Raw genomic sequence first — 22,548 nt, 5'->3', positions numbered from 1 at the left:
GAACATGTTCATATTTTGGTCCACAAACCAAGGATCCACAAACGCAGATACCTTCTGTGTGTATGCCACATTTTTCTGACCCCCATCAATAGAAATGCCTATTATTGTCTGCAGTACAAACCAGAATAGGACATGTTCTATAATCTGCAGAATGGCCACATGGATCCGCCAAAAATACAGATGTGTGCATGGCTCCATAGAAATTTATCAGTCAGCATGCTATCTGCAAAAATGTGGATAGCACACAGATGAAAAAAAAATTATTGTGTGCATGAGGCTTAATGCTTTTTACTGATAAATGAAAGAGTTGTGCAGGGCTACAATAGTGATAGGACATCAATATCAGATCAGCGGGGGTCTGACTCCTGGCACCCCCTAGGTCAGCTGCTTAAGGCTAGGTCTACACGACGACATTTGTCACGCGACATTTTGTTGCACCAATGTCGCGCGACAATTTTTATAATGGCAGTCTATGGTGTCGCACTGCAAGATGCTGCGACTGCAACGCAGCAGTTGCAGAAAATTTATTCGAGATGGATTTTTCTGCGACTGTTGCGTCGCAGTATGTCGCATGTTGCAGTGCGACACCATAGACTGCCATTATAAAAATTGGCGCGCAACATTGGTGCAACAAAATGTTGCACAACAAATGTTGCAGTGTAGTTGTGCCCTGTCGCGCGACAAATGTCGACGTGTAGACCTAGCCTAAAGGGGTAGCAGCACTTGTGCAAATGCTGCTTCTGCTTCATAATTACCTGTGTGTTGTCTCCTTTGTAGAGACGTGCAGTGTAATTATTTGTTCCATTGAAGCTCGTATGAATTTATTGTGAGCACATTCATATATGTATGAGAGGATACTCACCAAATTGAAAAAGTTTCGTCTGATGGAACGTATGGCTCCAGGAAATACTGGCCTCAACAGTTCTTGGAGACTTGAAGGCCATTTGGAATACTTGTGATCCATCTCAATATCATTAACCCACTGGAACAACACAGACATTAAACATTAATGCTTTTTCTTTTACAAAATTGGTGTTGGGCAAACCAAGCTGTAGATTTATATATAAAAAATACAATAAAAAAACTGCAGGTTTCTTTGCAGATTTCCATAAGGAATTCTGCACAGAAAAGCTGCATATCTCTGTAGCAGAATACATGTATTTAAAGGGCATGATAAAACTGGCTGACCTGCTGCATGTGTGCTTGGCAGCTGAAGACATCTGTGTTTGTCCCGTGTTCATAGGTGCCCATATTGCTGAGAAAAGTTGTAATATATGCGTATGAGCCTCTAGGAGCAATGGGGGCGTTGCCGTTACACCTAGAGGCTCATCTCTCTCTACAACTGATGCACTCTCTCCACTTTAATTTACTTTAGGAGGTCAGGGCCAGGCGTGATGATGTTTTCATAGCCTGGCCCTGTCAGAGTGCAGAGGGCACAGCAGTTGCAGAGAGAGCTAAGCCTCTAGGAGTAATGGCAACGTCCCTGGTGCTCCTAGAGGCTCATTTGCCTGTCAAAACTTAAATTTTTAATCAGCAATGCAGGAACATGCAAACATGGGACCAACAAAGATGCCTTCAGTTGTCAAGCACACATGTAACAGGTCAGCCAGTTTCATAGGTACAAATCTGCTGACAGATGCCCTTTAAAATGTCACCTAGAAATGGATTTCAGGTGACTTTTTCAGAATAAGCCCATGTAGATGTATATGAGGAATAATGCTATTTCAGCCATTACATGACTATTATATGACTGACTATTATATTATATGACTGATTCTAAAATGTTTAGCAGTTGCCCCTCTGCAATCTATAATTTTTTCTGAGCCAATGGGTGGGGACAAGCTGTTTTCATGACAGCCCATACACAGGACATGGACAGACGGGAGCCCGTTTCTTAACTCCCTGTATCACACCCTCAGAAGCAGTAATGGAATATATCAGAACTAAGCAGTTTACATTTGATTTCAGCAGTGAATTAAGACAGTAAATCACTTACAATCCAGCAGCATTCTCTATGGGTCAGTTTCTCTTTCTGTCTACAGCAGCCAGTCCCTTCATCTCCTCCCCCAGCCCCCTCTCCATTGACCTGCATGTAATTTGATCCTTTAGTGAACAGATAGTCCATGTTAACAGACCGATTTGAGCATTGAATTGAGAGTTAGGTTAAGGCGACATGGTGATCTTAACCACCACTACACAACGAAAAATAACTGTAGCCCTGGGGCCATTAAACTGAAAGGGGTCACAGCACAACTCCTGAGCTGCCGCAACCACAACCCCAGAGTCGCTACAAATACAGCACTGTAGAAATGTTTGACATTCTGGGGGGCTTCAAGCTAAACCCTCACAGCGTACTTAAGCCATAAAAGAAGGATCCAAAATGGTCAAAATCGGTGGCCCTAAAGTCGCTGACCCATCCAGTCCATCTAAAAACAATACTCAAGCGGCAGAGATGGAGAAATTCATCAAGAAGGAGGCGACCGCTTACATTGCTAGAGACTCCAAGATGGCGCCCGGAACGCCGAAAGTTACCGGACATTAACCTCGCACCTCTGAAGCTTCGGGTACAGGTAGGGATGAATCCAAAAAGAAACCCTGGCAGAAGCGCTTTACCCCTTGAGCCAAGATCTAACTTCAATTAAAGAGGACGTGCGCCATGTGGGGAGAAGAGTGGTGGCCCTTGAAGAAGCCCAAGCTGCTGCTATCCAACATCAGAGTGCTGTCTCTACAAGCCTAACCAAATGTCAGGCCCACCTAAACGCTATATATTTAGCGATTGAAGACCAAGAGAATCGGGGCAGACGCAACAACTTGCGATTTCTTCAGGGATTCCCCTAAATCGCTGCTGACGATATTCCTGACACAGTCGTCCAAATATTCATGAAGTGCTCCTGGAAAGGGCCCACAGAGCTTTTAGAGCTAAACCTCAACAAGGTGAACCACCTAGAGATGTAATATGCAAGTTTCTGCACTATCCTGTTAAAGAAGCCATCTTAAATCGTGCTAGGAACACCCCAAATATTTTATGGGAAGACAACCAAATTTCTGTTTTTCAAGACCTAGCACAGTCAACATTGAAAAAAAGAAGAGCTTTAAAGCCCCTTACTGATTGGCTTCGTGCCCACAAAATAATTTACAGAAGAAACTTTCCATTTGGCCTTTCCTTTCTACATGAAGGCCGACGTGTTGATATCTCTTCTTTCTGCGACCTAGACAAGGCCTATGACAAGCTCAAGATTTCTTCTCTTCAGATTGAAAACTGGGACCCTGTTCTGGACCTTGCCATTCTCCCTGATCTTCCCCGGATTACACCATGGGAGACCCCCAAGATCCCAAAGTCGCAGAGATCCAAAAGAGCCAACTCCTCTTCCACTCAAAGAAGAATTTCTCTGGAAAACTAAGGCTAGAAGAAGTGTCCAGCTGGTCTTCAATCCATACAAGGAACTTTGTGCTTTCACATAAGTATCGCTTTTATTCTCAAATGTTCCTTATTTTGGGATTTCAAGATGTCACTTCATGTCTAACAGCCAGACGGGCCACCTGGTTGCCTCCCCCCCCCCCCCTATTTCCCGCCGGGGGGGGGGGGGGGGGGGGGGGTCACCCAGGTTTGCTCCGTTATCCTTCACCTTTTAGCTTCATGAGGGTGCTACAAATTGTCACAATTCCCCCTTGTGATTTATCAGAGCTCTCAGGCTCTGACAGTTCTCAGTTTGTCCTCCTCAGCAAAGGCTATCATGTTAGTTCTTTTCTTATTGTTTTTGTTCTTTTCTTTTCTTTTATTACCAGGACCGACCATCTTAACATGCCCAGTACCTACTTGGGATGGGACCCCTGCTGGATCCCGCTGCTCCGCCCCAGAGGGTTAGGTATATCAATGCAACACACCTACACGGAACAATACTTAACAGTGATACCAAGGATGTACTTCTCTGTTTTCTATGGGAGAGATGGCTAACATTATAGTATCATCCTTTAATGTTAAAGGCCTTAACTCCCCTTCAAAGCGGAGCAAGATTTTCTATTATCTAAAAAAAGAAAATTGCTCTATTATTATGCTTCAAGAGACCCATTTTAAATTTAATAAGTACCCCAACCTTAAGCATTCTATTTTCCCATACTGGTATCACTGCGGTTCTGACTCTGCGGCATCCAGGGGCTTGAGCATCGGGATCAGGAGGGATGTCCCCTTCTCCTATATCTCACACACTCAAGACACTCAAGAAGGTAGATATGTCCTACTTAAGGGCAATATTGCAAACCAGATCTACACTTTTATTAATCTTACGCTCCCAACACTAATCAGATATCTTGGTTATGGTCCACTCTGTCTATATTGGAACCAATGTTGGAGGGTGTGGTGGTGCTCGGAGGTGATCTAAATCTTACTCTAGAACCTTCAGTAGACTCCTCGACAAAGAAGGCCGCTATATCTATTAAAGCTCTTAACAGCCTTAAAAAAAAGCTTCACTCCCTCTCATTACATGATGTAAGGAGATTGAAGAATCCCTCCACGCGCGACTACACCTTCTATTCTAACATGCATGGCTCCTACCAGAGACTGGATTATTTATTTCTTTCTAAGGAGCACCTACAGTTCTGCCCCAAGACCTCCATAGGCAACATTCACCTATCTGACCATTCTCCTGTGTTCATTACCATCTCTGCTCCCTCACTACCCCCCCGCTCATTTAGATGGAGACTAAACGAACTCCTTATCTCCCCCGGAGATACTCTCCATCGCACACAGAATCTTCTGGAAGAATTTTTTGTCCATAACTCTCTACCAGAAACCTCCCCCCACATTATATGGGATTCACATAAGGCCTATATATGTGGACATTTTATCAGCATGGGGACTAGACTAAAAAAAGAAAGAACAGCCCACATTGACTCCCTACTCTCTCTGATCAAAAAACTTAAACATTACACAAACAATCCCTATTAGAGGCACACTTTATTGAGTTCTCTGATCTAAGAGCCCAACTGAATAACACATTGACCTCAATATCTGCAAAATACTATCTTCACTCCCAATTTAAACATTATGGCCACAGTGATAAAGCATCCAAATTTATGATGCAACGCATCAAACAAAGGAAATCACATAACTATATCCACAAAGTTAGAAGTGTCGGTGGGGAAGAGGTCTTTACCACCTCAGCCATTGGCTCTCAATTCCAGAAATTTTATCACAAGTTATATAACTTACGTGATAACGAACTTGGAGGAAAGACCCCGCCTCCCTCTCTACAAGCTATTAATAAGTTCTTACACTCTCTTACGTTGCCATCCATATCAGTCCCACAAGCACATACATTACAAGCCCCCTTCACTTTACAGGAACTAGAAACGGCCATTAGACAACTTCCCAATGGGAAATGCCCTGGCCCTGATGGTCTCCCTGCTCTATACTACCGCACCTTTCAGAGGATTTTGTCCCCACATCTTCTTACGATCTACAATAGTGCCCTGTCTGGTGTTCCATTATCAGAAGATATGACGAGAGCTAGGAGGGGAAAGACAAATCGGATTGCGCGAATTATCGCCCAATCTATTTATTGAATTTAGATCTCAAACTATTTGCAAAAATTCTTGCTTCTCGCCTCTCTCTGCTCCTACCTGACCTAATTCATGTTGACCAAGTAGACTTTATTCAAGGCAGAGAGGGTAAAGATAACACCTCCAGAGTTCTTAACGCTATTCACCACTCAAAGAAAACAAAACAACCCATGATTTTTCTCAGCACTGATGCCGAAAAGGCATTTGACAGAGTGGACTGGGAATTTATGCGCTTGACACTACTAACCTTTGGGCTCCCAGTCCCATTTGTCAACGCAGTTTTCTCTATGTATCTAAAGGCCTCTTCTTCCATAATCATTAACAGCACTCTATCCCCCTCCTTTGTTATCAGAAATGGCACCAGACAGGGATGTCCTCTCTCCCCCCTCCTTTTAGTTTTAGTCATGGAATCCATTTTACAGGCTTTAAGAAGAGATGAAAGAATAGAAGGGGTAAAACTTGGTCACCGCTCACATAAAGTCGCCACCTTTGCGGACGACTTGCTGATCTTATCCACTAACCCTACTACATCACTCCCTATCATATATAACACTCTTGAACTCTTTAGCTACTTAACAAACTTTAAAATCAATATGAAGAAATCCCAAATTTTAAGCCTTGACCTCAATCCTGCCACTAAATCCGAACTCATGTCTTCCTCCCCTTTCTCGTGGGACTCTCCATTTATTACTTATCTGGGGGTTAGAATTGGCCCTACCCTTTCAACATTTTTTAGCCTAAACTACACCCACCTCCTTCACTCATTATCTGAACAACTTTCCACTTTACAACCCCTAATGTTATCTTGGTTTGGGAGGAAAAACATTATCACCTCTTTGATCTTACCTAGACTAATCTACTTACAACAGGTCCTTCCCATTCCTGTGCCAAAAACATACTTTGAAACTTTAAAGCACTACATAAAACTGTTTCTATGGGCAGGGAAGAGACCATGCCAGACTTATTCCTCTCTTAATAAACCAAAACCTCACGGGGGAATTGGTCTGCCCGATCCTGAGTTGTACGGCAGAGCAATTTCCCTATACAGAGTGGTCAACTGGTTCATTGGTTCCCAACCTAGCGCTTGGGTACACATGGAACAGACTAATTATAAACACCCTTTCTCCAGTCTCCTAGTTGGTGATGAAACCCCTCTTTCCTACATCAAGCCTTCTAACCCTCTGATCAGGTTGACCCTGGCTGCGTGGAAATGGTTTCAATCCTCACAGAACGCCATTCCTTTACCCTCCCCCTAATATGTATAAAAGACATCTTGACCCATGCTCCATTAGCACTCAGAGACAGTTTACCTCACACTGTACGTAACTCAACAATCAAGGTCATATCCCTGTTTGACGAGGGAAATTGACTTATTGACTCAAAAGGAATTCCCGCCCTCTTCCCTGAGCTAATATTTTCACACCCTTTGATCTTATTCTTAAGATCTTTCACATCAAAACATTTCCCCAAAAGTGCCCTTTTACGACCAATCACCTGGCTTGAAAGTCTAAGCTTATCCCAAAAACCACCTCCTAAACTCATATGTAGGATCTACAAACTAATTGCAACCCCTGTCTTGATGCCCAAACCGACCTTTATCAATTTATGGGAGAAAGACCTTAAAATTTCTTGGCTCCAGTCTGAACTTCCCTCAATATTGATAACTGCCCACAAAAGTTTGAGATGTGTACGAACACAAGAGAATGGTTACAAGGTTCTAACTAGGTGGTATAAAACCCCTAATGTCACCTGTCTATATAACCCAGACAGGTCGGATGTCTGTCTGTTGGAGATTCCGTGAACAGAAAGGCACCTTCTTCCACATTTGGTGGACATGCCCACTAATCCAGACTTGGTGGTCCGAGATATTTGCCCTTAGTAATAAAAAGTGTGCCAGACAGCTTTCCCGACATCGCCTTTACTAACCCTATTGGGGCTTTCACCCCCCAACTCCCTATGGCCCCCCTAGATTGTTTATCTCCCTTTCGGGAGCAGCAAGGCTTCTTATCCACAAATACTGACTTAACACAGACCTCCCCTCCATGACCCAATGGATTCTAAATATTTTACCACATATAACTGCAGCGCTGAATGAAATTTGTTTTTCCACCAAAATAATTCACAAAAGATTTTAACGCATATAAGTGCAGTGCTGAACAAAAAATTTCCCACCAAAATACTTCAATAAAGATTTTACCACATATAACGGAGCACAGAGATGGAGCGCCCCGGTAATCCGGCATCTATTCGCTCCGCTGAAGGATTATTTTGAAAGTGTGTAGAAGCCACACAGGGCTCCCACGCTGCAGATTTATCATAGAGACATCATGGAAATTGAATGGATTTTACCACATATAACCACCGCACTGACTGACTGCTACCGCCGCTACTTCCTGGGTAGGTAGGCTGCTGCGAAGCAGATGCTCTACCCCGGGCACGTTTGGCTCCTGACCTCCCACTGCTGCCACCCCGCTGAATCCCAGCCAGGCTTTCAACACATATAACCGCCAACTGAAATAAGCCACTAAACGCTTTAGACACATATAGCCGCCGTCGATGTGAATTGAGAATGCATTTTTCTGTTTGTACTGAAATAGGCAACTAAACGCTTTCAACACATCTAACCACCGCCAACGTAAACTGAGAATGTATTTTTCTTTTTGTACTGAAATACAAAATAACACATAACCGCCGCACTGACTGACTGCTACAGCCGCTACTTCCGTGAACCCCTGCATCACTACTTTCCGGGCAGGTAGGCTGCTGCGAAGCAGGTGCTCTATCCCGGGCACGTTTTGGCTCCCGACCTCCCACTGCTACCACCCTGCTGACTCTGAGCCATGCTTTCAACACATCTAACCGCCGACGTGAACTGAGAATATATTTTTCTTTTTGTACTGAAATAGGCCAGTAAACGCTTTCAGTAGAAATAAATGCACCAGTGAAGTGTGTATATATTTTTCTTTCTGAACTAAAATAGGCCACTGAACGCTTTTGCCACAAATAAGTGCACCAGTGAAATGTGTGTATATTTTTATTATTTACTGAATACGCCCCTATACGCTTTCAACAGAAATAACTGCAGAAGTGAACTGAGCATATATTTTTCTTGTTGGACTGAAATAGGCCACTATACGCTTTCACCAGAATTAACTGCAGAAATGCACTGAGAATATAGTTTCCTTTTTTTACTGTAATACGCCCCTATACGCTTTCACCAGAAATAACTGCAACAGTGCAGTGCGCATATATTTTTCTTATTTTACTGAAATACGCCCCTATACACTTTCACCAGAATTAACTGCAGAAATGCACTGAGAATATATTTTTCTTTTATTACTGTAATACGCCCTATACTCTCACCAGAAATTACTGCAAAATTGACCTGAGAATATATATTGCTTGTTGGAATGAAATAGGCCACTATACGCTTTAACCAATAAACAATTAAATAGGGCAGTGCATATATATTTTTCTTGTTGGACTGAAATGTGCCCCTATACGCTTTCACCAGAAATAACTGCAAAAGTGCAGTACGTATACAGTTGTGTTCAAAATAATAGCCGTCAGACATCACTAACCTGATCAATCACGGTGTTTGGTAGAAATGATATTTCTACATGGCAAATAATTTTCTAGCAAGTGTAGTAGAGTAATAGAAATCCAACAGTCATGACATGCATGTTGCTGATTCTGTGTAATTGAATCACTAATTGAAAGGGGCATGTTCAAAATAATAGCAGTGTGGAGTTCAATGCGTGAGGTCATTTATTCTTTGAAAAAACTGTGAGGTAGAAGCCAATTTTTCCCACTTAAGGGGGAAAAAATTCCTTCCCGACTCCAATCAGGCAATCAGAATAACTCCCTGGATCAACGACCGCTCTCTTGTAGCTATAGCCTGTAATATTATTACACTCCAGAAATTCATCCACAGAAGAACAGTGTACCTTGATTAAAAAGTTGATTGTAGAGGGGAAAACATTTAAAGAAGTGCAGAAAATGATAGGCTGCTCAGCTAAAATGATCGCAAATGCTTTAAAATGGAAACCAAAACCTGAAAGACGTGGAACAAAGCAAAAAACTGCCATTTGAATGGATTGAAGAATAGCAAAAATGGCAAGCACTCAGCCAACAACCAGCTCCAGGAAGATCAAAGAAGGTCTAACGTTACCTGTGAGTACTGTTACAATTAGAAGACGCCTATGTAAAGCCAAGCTATCTGCAAGAAGCCCCCACAAAGTCCCACTGTTGAAAAAAAGACATGTGCTGAAGAAGTTACAATTTGCCAACGAGCACATTGACTGGCCTAAAGAGACATTTTGTGGACTGATGAAAGTAAGATTGTTCTTTTTGGGTCTAGTGGCCGGAGACAGTTTGTCAGATGACCCCCAAACACTGAATTCAAGCCACAGTACACTGTGAAGACAGTGAAGCATGGTGGCGCAAGCATCATGATCTGGGGATGTTTCTCATACTACGGTGTTGGGCCTATTTATCGCATACCAGGGATCATGAATACATCAGAATACTTGAAGAGGTCATGCTGCCATATGCTGAAGATGAAATGCCCTCGAAATGGGTGTTCCAACAAGACAACAACCCCAAACACACTAATAAACGTACAAAATCTTGGTTCCAGACCAACAAGATTGACGTTATGGAGTGGCCAGCCCAAACCCCGGATCTTAATAGAGAACTTGTGGGGTGACATCAAAAATGAAGTTTCTGAGGCAAAACCAAGAAATAGAGAAGAACTGTGGAATGTAGTCCAATCATCCTGGGCTGGAATACCTGTTCACAGGTGCTAGAAGTTGGTTGACTCCATGCAACACAGATGTACAGCAGTTCTCAGAAACAGTGGTTATACAACTAAATATTAGTTAAAGGGAGTCTGTCACCTCCATATGGCCATATACAGTGCTTACATTGTCCTATAGCACACCTATACATGAATGTTATGATACCTTTGTCTTTACACTTGCAGAAGCTGGAAAAACGAACTTTGATAGATATGCAAATGAGCACTCGCAAGTGCCCGGGGGCAGCGTTCACTGTGTTGGTGCCCAGGCTGCCCTGCCTTTTTTCATTGTTCCCCCGCCCCAGCCTCTGCATATGCCCGCCCACCTATTACCTTGCGTCATCCTAAGGTCTGGCCGAGATCCCGCGACTGTGCACTGCCTCGCCGGGCCGGAGCATGTGCACTGCGATGCCCATTGTGGGCATTGCATCGCTTTAACTACTGCGCATGCGCCGGAAAACACCACATTGCCGCTGGTTTTGCGCCATTCACTGGAGCATGCGCAGTAGTTAAAGCGATGCCGTGTCAACAATGGGCATCGCAGTGCACATGGTCCAACCCGGCGAGGCAGTGCACAGTCGCGGGATCTCGGCCAGACCTTAGGATGACGCAAGGTAATAGGTGGGCGGGCATATGCAGAGGCTGGGGCGGGGGACAAATGAAAAAAAGCAGGGCAGCCTGGGCACCAACACCGTGAACGCCGCCCCTCGGCACTTGCGAGTGCTCATTTGCATATCTATCAAAGTTAGTTTTTCCAGCTTCTGCAAGTGTAAAGACAAAGACAAAGGTACCATAAGATTCATGTACAGGTGTGCTATAGGACAATGTAAGCACTGTATATGGCCATATGGCCATATGGAGGTGACAGACTCCCTTTAAGTGATTCAAAGGAAAGCAAAATCTTCAAACATTTTTCAGTTTCTATAGTGAATGTTTGAGTTTGTAAAGAAGAATACAAACACAATTTTTTTTGAACAGTCTAATATTCAATTTTCTTCAATTTTAGAGGAACAACACAAATTTGATATATTTTTCTTCATGTTTTGATTGGTAATAGAATGTGTAGTGTTCCCAATGCATTTGTGTGTATGGAAATAAAAGCTATTAGAAGGATTTTGAGGTTTGTTAAAAAAAAATGTAAACACGCTGCTATTATTTTAAACACAACTGTATACATTTCTTGTTGTACTGAAATACATATATTTTTTTGTTACTAAAATACGCCGCTATACGCTTTCAACAGAAAAAACTGCAGACGTGAAATGCGTATATATTTTTCTTGTTGTACTGAATAAGATACTAAGACATAAGCCTCTAAAGGCTTTTCAACATAACACTTGGAGCCAAATAACAAAAAGCTTGAATGACAGAGCTGTCTAATGACTTTTTGAATCCCCAAATAATCGTTGCCTGCACTTGTAAATCACTTTCCTATCAATGTCCTTCGCGCCTTCTGATGTCTCTCCCTGCACTAAGATGCTGTGAAATGATTCCCCTCTATCCTTTCCCTGCACTTATAAATAGTTTTTTCTGTCTTTTTTTTCCCACAATCGTTTCTGCAATAGCTGTCCCTAGCGCCTTCACACGTCTGTCCACTCTGAACGCTGGAAAATGTCTGACTGTAAGATGGCCGACGTATTTATAGGGCTGTGACATCACAGCGCTGGCTGGCTGCTGATTGGCTGCATGCAGGCATGTCAATCTGGGTGATCCCGCCTTCCCAGAGTTCCTTGCCCCATGTCCTCACACATGTAGCCGCCATTTTAGGAAAATTGCGATTCAATACCACAAGCGCAAGGAAATTCGCATTCCTTGTGAATCAAATTTTTCTCAGCTTCGATTCGCTCATCTTTAATGATAATACCCTTTGAAATGCAAATGGTTAAATCTCTGGCATAATCACCGTAGTACATTGTGTATGCGCCTAAACTCACTAATACCCTTCTAATATATGTAACAGCAGTAAACACAGTTCATACTACTCATTAAAGTACTAGAAAACGCTGTGGTCATATAAAATGGTAATGTGTTAATGTTTATATGGTGTGAGCATTTCCTGAATACGGCAGAGATAAATTTGTGAAAAGTGGTAAATTTTGTGATAATCGCCCAATGCGAGAACTTCAAACACTGCAGTAGAGCAAACTGTCACTCCAATCCCCTATGCTCTATCTGTGGGCAGCATGGTATGGAACACGAGGAGTTGAGCAGATTGACATGTAGATTGGTGGGGAAAGAATCGGTATAATAAGAAATGTATTACTCAAAATCCTTTTTCCTACTGGGTTAAGGAGCCCATGGGCAGACCGACTCAGTGACTGACAGTTATTTCAGTAGGCATACTCACATACAGAAAGTAGTCAATCATTTAGTAAGAGGCCACCCCATGGCGAGCAGAGATATAAATGACAATTTTTAACACTTTCTTTAGGATTGTTGTAATGCAAGAGAAAAAAAGTCCCACTAGATACTGTAACTACAACTGCCTGAGCCAGGTATAAGAAATAATCAAGAATGATGACAAGTGGTAATTGAGCAGGCAAATCAATTCATTTAATGTATTCCTTCTACACCATCTATGTGTATTTCTTAAGAAGAGATATATACGGTAAATGAAACAAAATCCTAACAGGATAACTAAATATGGATCCTAATATCCGCGGGTCATAATAGAATGCACATTTATGCAAATTTTGATTTATTTTTCAAAAGCAACAATGATAAAAAATGTCATCAATCAACTAACTGACATGTAACCATGTTTATATACATTATCAAGATTTCATGCATAGTGATAACATGGTAATTTGATGGCTCAGGGTTCCAATTCACTCATTTCTTCTGTGTATTTTGTTTTAATTTGCTACTCCATTAAAAGAACATGTGCCATTTATCATTGTAGACTTCTGGTTAATTACTTTTCACAAAAACACGTGAGAGGGCACAGAAATAAAAACCCATATTCTGCTTTCCAGCCAAGAATAATTGCTAGCTAATGTTTACCATTCTGAGGTCGATCCGCCAATGTTTAATCAAACATTAGTGTGCGATAATTAGCAAGGATGCTATGGAAGATTACACAGCTCATACTTAGGCATGTTACTGTCATATCGCTGTTTGTGTGGAATTTGTATGTACAGTTATTAATACAAATAAATAAAGCCACTCCTTTTCAGGATGTGCAATTCTTGGGAATAAAATATAAAAGCTACATCCACCTACACAACAAAATGATTTTTATAGTCTGAATGCATCTAAAATGAAGAACTTTCTCACTAGGCTTGATTAAAAATGTCCTAAGATTTTCTTTCTACATCTCCCATGCAAACCTATGAGTTTCCATAGCAACAGACAACAAACAAAACCTGTGTAGTCTGATAGTGCCATTACAGTCTTACATCTGTTCTCTGCTTCTTGCTACTTACATTTGAAAGTGTATTTCGGTTACAACAGGTTATTTTCTATAAACTAGACAGGGGATAACTGTTAGTATGGCTAGATTGGTGGGGTTCAAGAGCTGGGATCCCTACTGATCTGAGAAAGAGTACCTATTGAATGTATCAATGGCTGAGCAACAGCATTGCCTCTCCGTTTAAACTCTATGGAATTCCCAAAGTCCGTCAAGCACTGTACTTGGGTATCTCATAGAGATGAATGGAGTGACCATCCAAGGATAACTTGCTGTTACTTCTTAACCAAAACTTCTCTAACTAATAACATAGCACCCTTGCTTCCCCCCCCCCCCCCCTCCCGCCCCAGCTGCTATAAGCCACCACCTGGCAGTCAGTTTTGACAGAAGTGATTACATGCTTCTCAAGCCTTTTGTTACGGACCAGAGGTTGTGGGAACAATTGTGCCAATCAACTGGTTTAACCAAACCTTAAGGGTGTTATTCTGGCTCTCCCCTGGTTTTCACTCTTTAACCCCTGTACAGGGATGGGGACTTCACTGCAGGGGAGAAACCGGACAGCTACCTCCTGACATAGTCCCTATGTACTTGGCAGCTGACCCCAGGAACTCTAGTGCACACACTAAACTAACTAAATAAGTAACTAAAACACAAATTGAACTAAACTGAGAACAAATAAGCAGGCTAACACAATATAGTAGAAATTCAGATATGACCACTGACATACAGACTGGCAAAGACTGGACAGATACCGATACTGTTGCTCAGCCAAGGACAGCCAGACAGAACATAAAGCTGGGCACATTTGCCCCAAAACACAAGCAGGTGCACACAAAAAGAGGCAATAACCCTTGCAAAAGACAAACACTTGAGTCAAGGCACACAAATACACACAGTAAGCAAGAGACTTTAAACCCTTGCCATACCAAACAGGGAAGAGATACAAAGCACAATCGTAGCATTCACACCCACAAGAAACAAAGATTGCGCATGGGAAAAGTGGCACAACTGAACTACCATACAGAGAAATGGCACTAATTCACAACCACAAGTACCTGATGGGAGTGCAAGGAACAGTGGTAAAGGTGAACTGTCATACTGAAAAAGAGTTAATTACTTTTACCGATAATTGGATTTTCCAATAGCCTCCACAATGGCAATGACAGGAGGGTGTCTCCGCCCCATGAACAGCAAACAACACAAAAGTTCAAGCTTAAAAAGGGCCTCCTCCCCTTACCTAATTCAGTTAATAACAGAGTACACGGTAGTGATGCAAGAAAAAACATTATATTAATTCAACCAGAATACAAGAAATGAACATAGTATTATAAATCTAAGAAAAACAAAAATTAAGGGCGGGTGAACCCCGCCCCCCCCCCCGTGCCGTTGTGGAGGCTATTGGCAAATCCAATTACCGGTAAGAGCAATTAACTCTTTTCCCCCGCGCCTCCCCAATGGCACTGACAGGAGGATTAACAGAGGAACAAATTAGGGTGGGACTACTGCAGAAAGAATTCTGCGCCCAAATGACAAATCCTGGTTATGGATGACATCTAACTTATAGTGGTTGAAAAAAAGTCATTGGGTTTGCCCAAGCAGCTGCTCAGCAGATCTGTTCAATCAAAATAGCAGCATTTTTTGCCCAAGAAGTTGTCACAGCCCGTGATGAGTAGGCCTTGAGACCTTTCGTACGATCTAGGTTCCTTTGAGCATAACCAAAAGAAATTGTCTGTTTATCCATCTTGCACACCCTCACCAACGTCTCACATCCAGGTTATGGAATTTTCTTTCCAGATTTGTTGAAGGTGACGGGCAGAAGTATGGTAAAACTATTTCCTGATTACAGTGAGATCTGGATACAACCTTCAGGATCCTGAGATATGGAGGACAGCAAGAGAAAGTCAGTATTTTCCCCACTCCTCTTGTTATGGCCAGAAGGAAGGTGGTTTTTAAAGTCAGGAGCTTGAGGGAAATGTCTTCAGTGGGGTCAAACGAAGCATCCATCAGCACATTAAGGACTAGGTTCAAGTCCCAGGGTGGGATGGTAGAGCGTATTCTGGGGAAATTTCTGATTGCTCCCTTGAAGAATTGCTTGATCAGAGGATGATCCGATAATTTAGTATACAGAAAAACTGCTAAGGCAGAGACCTGTACTTTAAGAGTGGATGATTTGAGACCTTTGTCCGAATCTGCTTGCAGGAAATCCAGAATAATAGGGATATGTTTAAGAGAATTCTGCTGGACCTTGTCACTGGTAAACAAGAGGAAGGCTTTCCAAGTTCTGAGATAGATCTTAGAGGTTATAAATTTTCCTGCTTTTTAATAAGGTGGCGATTACAGGGTCAGAGAGCCCCTTCTTCAGATTTTTGCGTTCAATCTCCAGGCTGTCAATTTTAGTTGAGAGACCCCCGGTTGGAGTACTGGCCGCTTCTGAAGAAGGCCTGGAAACACCGGAAGAGTCCAGGATATTCCCGCTGACAGGTTGAGCAGGAGGGGAAACCAGGCCCTTTGGGCCTAAAGGGAGCGATCATGATAACTTGCGCACCCCTCTTCTGCCACTTTCATCAGGGTTCTTGGATTTAGGCTGGCGGGAATGCATACAACAGACCCTTTGGCCAAGGGCAGAATAGGGCGTTTAATATCTCTGGACCATCCAGGGGAGACAAGGAACAAAACCTTCCTACCTTTCTGTTTATCCGATTTGCGAATAAATCCAGGATTGGAACTCCCCATTTTTCCGGAATTTGAACAAAAATGCTGGAGTCTAGAGCCCATTCTCCCTCTTTTAGAGTTTGCCTGCTGAGAAAATCAGCCACCACATTGCTGCTTCCTTTCAGATGTACTGCCTTCATGGAGGAAAGGCGTTTTTCTGCCCAAAGGAAAATTTCTCTTGCTGCTGCGGCCAGAGATTTGCTCCGGGTACCTCCTTGCCTGTTTAAGTAAGCGACTGTCGTTGTATTGTCTAAAAGGATTTTGATATGACCGAGAGATGTGCTTGAGTGTAGGGCTAAAAGAACTTTGTGAACCGCCCTCAGTTCTCTTAGATTTGATGAGGAGTTTGACATGGAATGGAATCGTTCCAGATTCCTTGACCTATTAAGTCTCCCGCATGACCTCCCCAACCACGACTGCTGGCATCTGTAGTAACCAACAGTTTACTTTCTTGACGCCAGTAGACTCCTGTGTGAAGATTCCTTCTTATTTTCCACCAGGCTAGGGAGTGCTTTACATAAAGTGGAATAGATACCTTCTTGTCCAGAGAACTTTTGTTGCCCTCCCAAGACGCCAGAAGAAAGGCCTGCAGAATTCTGGTGTGACTCTGTGACCACCTGCCTGCAGGTATTGAAGATGTTAGAATCCCTAAGACTGTCATGACATTTCGTATAGTAGAAGTCCACAAAATTGATTTACCCTTCACATGGGATGGAACATAGACTTTTTTTTAACCTGCATCACCTGACCAAGAAAGGAACCATATGGCCCTGCGGGTGGAGTTAGGGATGGCGGCTGATCTTGCTGATAGCCCCCACTAAATCTACTAAGGCGTCAGATAGAAAATTTGAGGTTTCTTTGAGCATTGGCAATGAAGCTAGAATATCTTCCTTTGGGGTACCTGCCTCCAGATGATCTTCTAGCTGGCTGAGCCATACTGACAGGGATCTAGCGATACACGTAGATGAAATGCTTGGTCTGAACATAGTTGTATTTGAGCAAGTTTTCACATTTTATATCCATTGGGTCACAAAGTAACCCCATGTCTTTAAATGGAAGAGAGGATTTTTTAGAAATCCGTGCCACTGGAGCACCAATTTTTGGAGCCTTGTCCCAAAGAGTTGAGTCAGAGTCCGAAAATTTATATTTTCTCTTTAAAGTGTTTGTAATAGGAGCTCCAGGGTCTTTCCATTCTTGTATCCATATGATCATTTGGAGGAAACCTGAATAGACATCAGATTTTTTTATTCTGTTGTGATTTTTACTCTGCTGCGATTTTTATTTTGCAGATTACCATTCATATCATTATTATCACTATTATTATATTATTGTATTTTTATTTTTTTCTCCATGTGTGTTGGTGCTATATTATATATTATATACTAGTGTTGATTTATTGCAACCCATTATCCTCTGAGATTATTACTGGTGTGATGCTCCAGGTGGAGATAGTGCTCATCATAGCAATACGATCCTACCCCATATGAAAGGGGGAGCACTGAGACCCGCGTGGAGCATCCACACAGAGATCCACAGAAGGATTTACCTGAAATGGTGTATTGACACTATTGAGATTATAGTCAGGACCGCGCAGACTATTTTTTATACTGTATATTTTTAATTTTATTTCTTATTGTTAGTATATATTTTTAATAAATAGGGTTTGTTATTCTAATAAATGCATCTGGTCTCCATTTGACCTCCATGTCTGTGGATAAGCTGTTGCTCCTCTCTGTAGCTACGGTATGTTCAGGTTTTGTTATATTGTTTTTACTTACCTCATGTGAACCGTAACGTTTACATGCCATTTATCAGAGAATGTTAGCCTTTAGTACCGGAAGCAAAATTTCGGCATATGCCTTGTTAGTTACTATGATGTACCATGTCCTTCTATTGTAACTGGGTTAATTGAGATGGTCAGGGGTATAGGAAACATATATGCCTTATCAGATAGAAGTTTGGTTATTCTGCACCACACTACTGGTCTAGACCGGCAGATGACTTCTACAACCTTTAACTTTAATGTCCATGGCTATGATTAGTCTGTTCTTATAACGTCTGGGGTTTGAAAGCACCCGCCAAGAGGAGTCAAATATGCAATATGCTTAAAAAAAAAAAAAAAAAAAAAAAAAAAAAAAAAGGGGGATATTCTACTCTTGCAAGAGACCCATTTTAGAATGAAACAAGTGCCACGGTTCGGACATCTTGTTTACAACCAATGATTCCATAGTGCATCGCCGGACTCAGCCTACAAAGGGGTCAGTATAGCAATCCATAGACAGCTCCCCTTGAAGGTACGTTCAACACTTGTAGATAGTGAGGGTAGGTATATCTTTATTAAAGGGGTGATCGGGTCACAGACTTACACTTTTGGAAATATGAAGACGCCAAACACATCCCAGGCACCATGGTTAAGGGTAGCACTATCAGCATTCAGCAAGTTTGCTGAGGGCATAACCATTCTGGGCGGTGATCTGAATGTAGCCCTCCGCCCAGAGACACATCTATGGGCACTTTATCAATGTCACACGCAGCACTTAGACATATCTGTAATAACATTGCAGGAACGGGGCTAGTGGATGGATGGAGAACAATGCATCCTAATGATAAAGACTTTACATACTATTCCCCAGCACATGCATCGTATCAAAGGCTGGACTATATTTTTGTGTCCACCTCACTACTGCCTTACTGCAAAAATAAATCAATTGGGTCAATGGTCCTGTCTGATCATGAACCCATATACTTACAGTTCTCGCTGATTAACACTCCCAAAAAGGAGATGATATGGAGACTAAACAAACTGCTCCTACATAACCCAGATAAAATAAAGCAAATACCTGGGAAACTGGAAAAATATCTCACGCTGAATGAATCCGCGGAAATCTCATCCAGCGCAATTTGGGAAGCACATAAGGCAGTGGTGAGGGAACTACATTTTATCTCACTAGGAACATCTCTTAAAAAGCAGAGGGAAGCGGAGATCCTGAAACTACAAACCCAGATCCAAACAATAGAGTCACTACACAAAAGGCAGCTCACACTAGCCGTTCTCCATGATTTAAACCTCCTTAGATGCCAACTAAAAAATATACTCAAATGAGAAAACGGCTAAGGTATATCTGTCAGCCAAGTCCCGCTACTATGGCCATGGTGATAAAGCCACTAAATGTATGCTCCCTCAGCTAAAAAAAAAAAAAGAGAAAAGCCCACTCCTACATACACAACATACAATCTTCCTCAGCTCAAACACTATTCCACATGGACCAGATAGTCAACTATACTCAACTTTACATTATTAGGAACACAGTACACAAGGGAAGAGGAGGACAGGATCAAACTGATTGAGAGTTGGCTTAAGTCTCTGAACATGTCTACACTGAAAACTAAACAAGAGCAAACACTGATTAGACCATTCACACTTACCAAACTGAAACAAGCTTTAAAAACCTCACTGTTACATAAGAGCCCAGGCCCAGACGGCCTACCCATATGACTCTTTCCAAGATATATTATATTACTATCTAAACTACTTTTAGTATGCAATTTAGTGTGGGAGGGCAAACCTCTTCATCCAAGTATGTTGTCAGTTCAAATCACCATCATACCCAAGGAGGGCAAGGACCCATCTTCTTGCTCCAGCTACCGACCAATCTCACTACTTAACAATGACCTGAAACTACTGGCCAAGATTCTGGCCCTTAGACTACAACCATATCTCCCACAGTTGATCCATATGGAGCAAGTAGGCTTTATAAGTGGTCGGGAAGGCAGAATGAACACCAGTCGAATAGTTAACATAATTCAATATGCCCATAATACCTCCACACCTTTCGTCCTTCTAGGTACAGATGCCGAGAAGGCTTTTGATAGGGTAGATTAGACATATATGACAAAGGCTATGCAGTGTTTTCATATTCCTGAAGGCTACATCAAGGCAGTTATGGCAATGTATAGAGAGCCTAGCACTAGAGTATTAGTGAACGGCACAGTATCACCTGCATTTACAATCAGTAATAGGACTAGGTAGGGATGCTTCTTATCCACGCTCCTGTTTGTTTGGTCCATGGAACCACTCCTGCAGGCATTCAGACTCGACCAACGGGTCCAGGGTATCAAAATTCATAAGGATACACATACCCAAGCTGCATTTGCTGATGATCTCCTATTAATCATTACTAACCCCATAGAGGCCTTCCCAGCAATTCATGCACAGCTGGATCATTTTGATACCCTTTCTAACTTCAAAGTGAATTTTAACAAATCACAAGTACTAAATGTTACCCTTGAGGGATGTTCACCCTTTATGTGGGCTATGCGCAGTATTCCCTTCTTAGGCATAAAACTTACCCCCCACCCCTCTGACATGTACTCTGAGAACCACAAAAATCTCCCACACACCATCAGTACTCTCATTAAAACGTGGTGAGTGACATTCACTTCTTGGTTTGGGCGTAGATCCCTCATTAATACAATTCTTCTTCCAAAGATATTATACCTCCTACAAGTATTGCCAATCCCTGTCCCAAGGTCTTTCTTTGTGCAGCTAAGGAAAACACTAAACCACTTTTTGTGGAACGGTGCCAGACCTAGAATATCGCACACACAGGCAATTAAAACTCCCAGAAATGGAGGCCTGGGAATCCCAGACTTCCTCTTATACTACAAGGTAGGGCTGGGCGATATGGCTTAAAATCTATATCACAATATAATTTGAAGCATGTGCGATATAACGATATATCACGTTATATTATTTTCTTCTGTATGTATACCAATTACAAAACTTTTCAAGAAATTTTTAAGATGTGTATTCTGTAACAGATCTTTTTCCAACCAATGTAAAGATGAAGTGTTCGTAAAACACAAAATTGTTTAAAATAACGTGCACATTTTGCCATCATCCATGTCCCCCATCCAGCGCCATCAGCCCCATGACATTGCCATTTGGCATCATCCATCTATCCCAGCCAGTGCCATCAGCCCCATGCCATTGCTATTTGCAATCATCCATGTCCCCCAGCCAGCGCCATCAGCCCCATGCCATTGCTATTTGCAATCATCCAAGTCCCCCAGCCAGCGCCATCAGCCCCATGCTATTGCTATTTGCAATCATCCATGTCCCCCAGCCAGCGCCATCAGCCCCATGCCATAGCCATCTACCGCCACCCCACCCCCCCTACCCCACGGTAGATTCGGGCCCCTGCTAATATACTTACCTTTCCTGCAGGGTGTGCGGCTGGCTGATTGAGTCCGCACGAGACGGACTGCGTCTTCTTCACAGCATGCACTGGGTGGGACCTGACGTCACACAGAGCGGCAGCCAGTGAGCTGACGATGTGTGCACGCATGGCCCTGGCTAGTGCAGAGTCAGGAGGCCATGGAGCGGTGAGTGAGAAGCTTCGTCAATTCACTACCGCTCCGTGGTCATCTATCGCAATATGGCGATATAGACAAAATCTATATCGTTGCCTGAATTTATATTGTTCATATTGTATATATCGCCCACCCCTACTACAAGGCCATCCAGGGCATGAGAGTCATGGAGTGGATGCGAGAACCGCTGAGCAGATTAGACATATCTTTAGCGCAATCAATGACACACATACCATTGCGCTCCCTAGCCTTGATCACACTACGCAATCCAGGCCACTTTAGAAGCATCCTTAATCCAATGAAATGCAACACAGTTACGATATGGCATGATACTCTGGCAGAAACCCTGCTAATCAGAAATCAGAAATGTTATGTGGGATTCTTCTCAGGAATTAAGATCATCCGTAACCAAAGCTTGCAAAAACACCACAATAACACTATGGGACATACTGAAGGAAGGCAGTGATAGTCATCGGTGTCTGTTGTGATTGCCCTTTCCAGAACTCACCCACTTTCAGAAGTCCCATCTATTACAGACAATTAAGAAACTGGCACCAAATGATGCTATTCCCACAAACTTTGAACAGATGATTATGGGTACTAAAGAACCCCTCAAAAAAATATCCAAGATATATACTCTACTTCTCCCGAATGACTTGTCCAATAAACCTGCATTCAATGTCAAATGAGAAGAAGA

General features: G+C 42.5%; 1 protein-coding gene across 2 annotated transcripts in view; it reads right to left on the bottom strand.

Moving 5' to 3' along the window:
• The window catches only part of UGGT2 (UDP-glucose glycoprotein glucosyltransferase 2), a 499,843-nt gene that overhangs the window by 358,794 nt on the left and 118,501 nt on the right, over positions 1-22,548 (bottom strand). For both annotated transcript variants that reach the window (XM_040425306.1, XM_040425307.1), the window contains exon 13: positions 863-982. In XM_040425306.1, coding sequence (XP_040281240.1) covers positions 863-982 — 120 coding nt within the window. The remainder of the gene's footprint in view (positions 1-862; positions 983-22,548) is intronic.

Source organism: Bufo bufo, chromosome 3 (assembly GCF_905171765.1).
Source record: "Bufo bufo chromosome 3, aBufBuf1.1, whole genome shotgun sequence".
NCBI lineage: Eukaryota > Metazoa > Chordata > Amphibia > Anura > Bufonidae > Bufo > Bufo bufo.
Note: the sequence above shows the minus strand (reverse complement) of the source record. Positions and strands in the feature narration are given on the sequence as shown.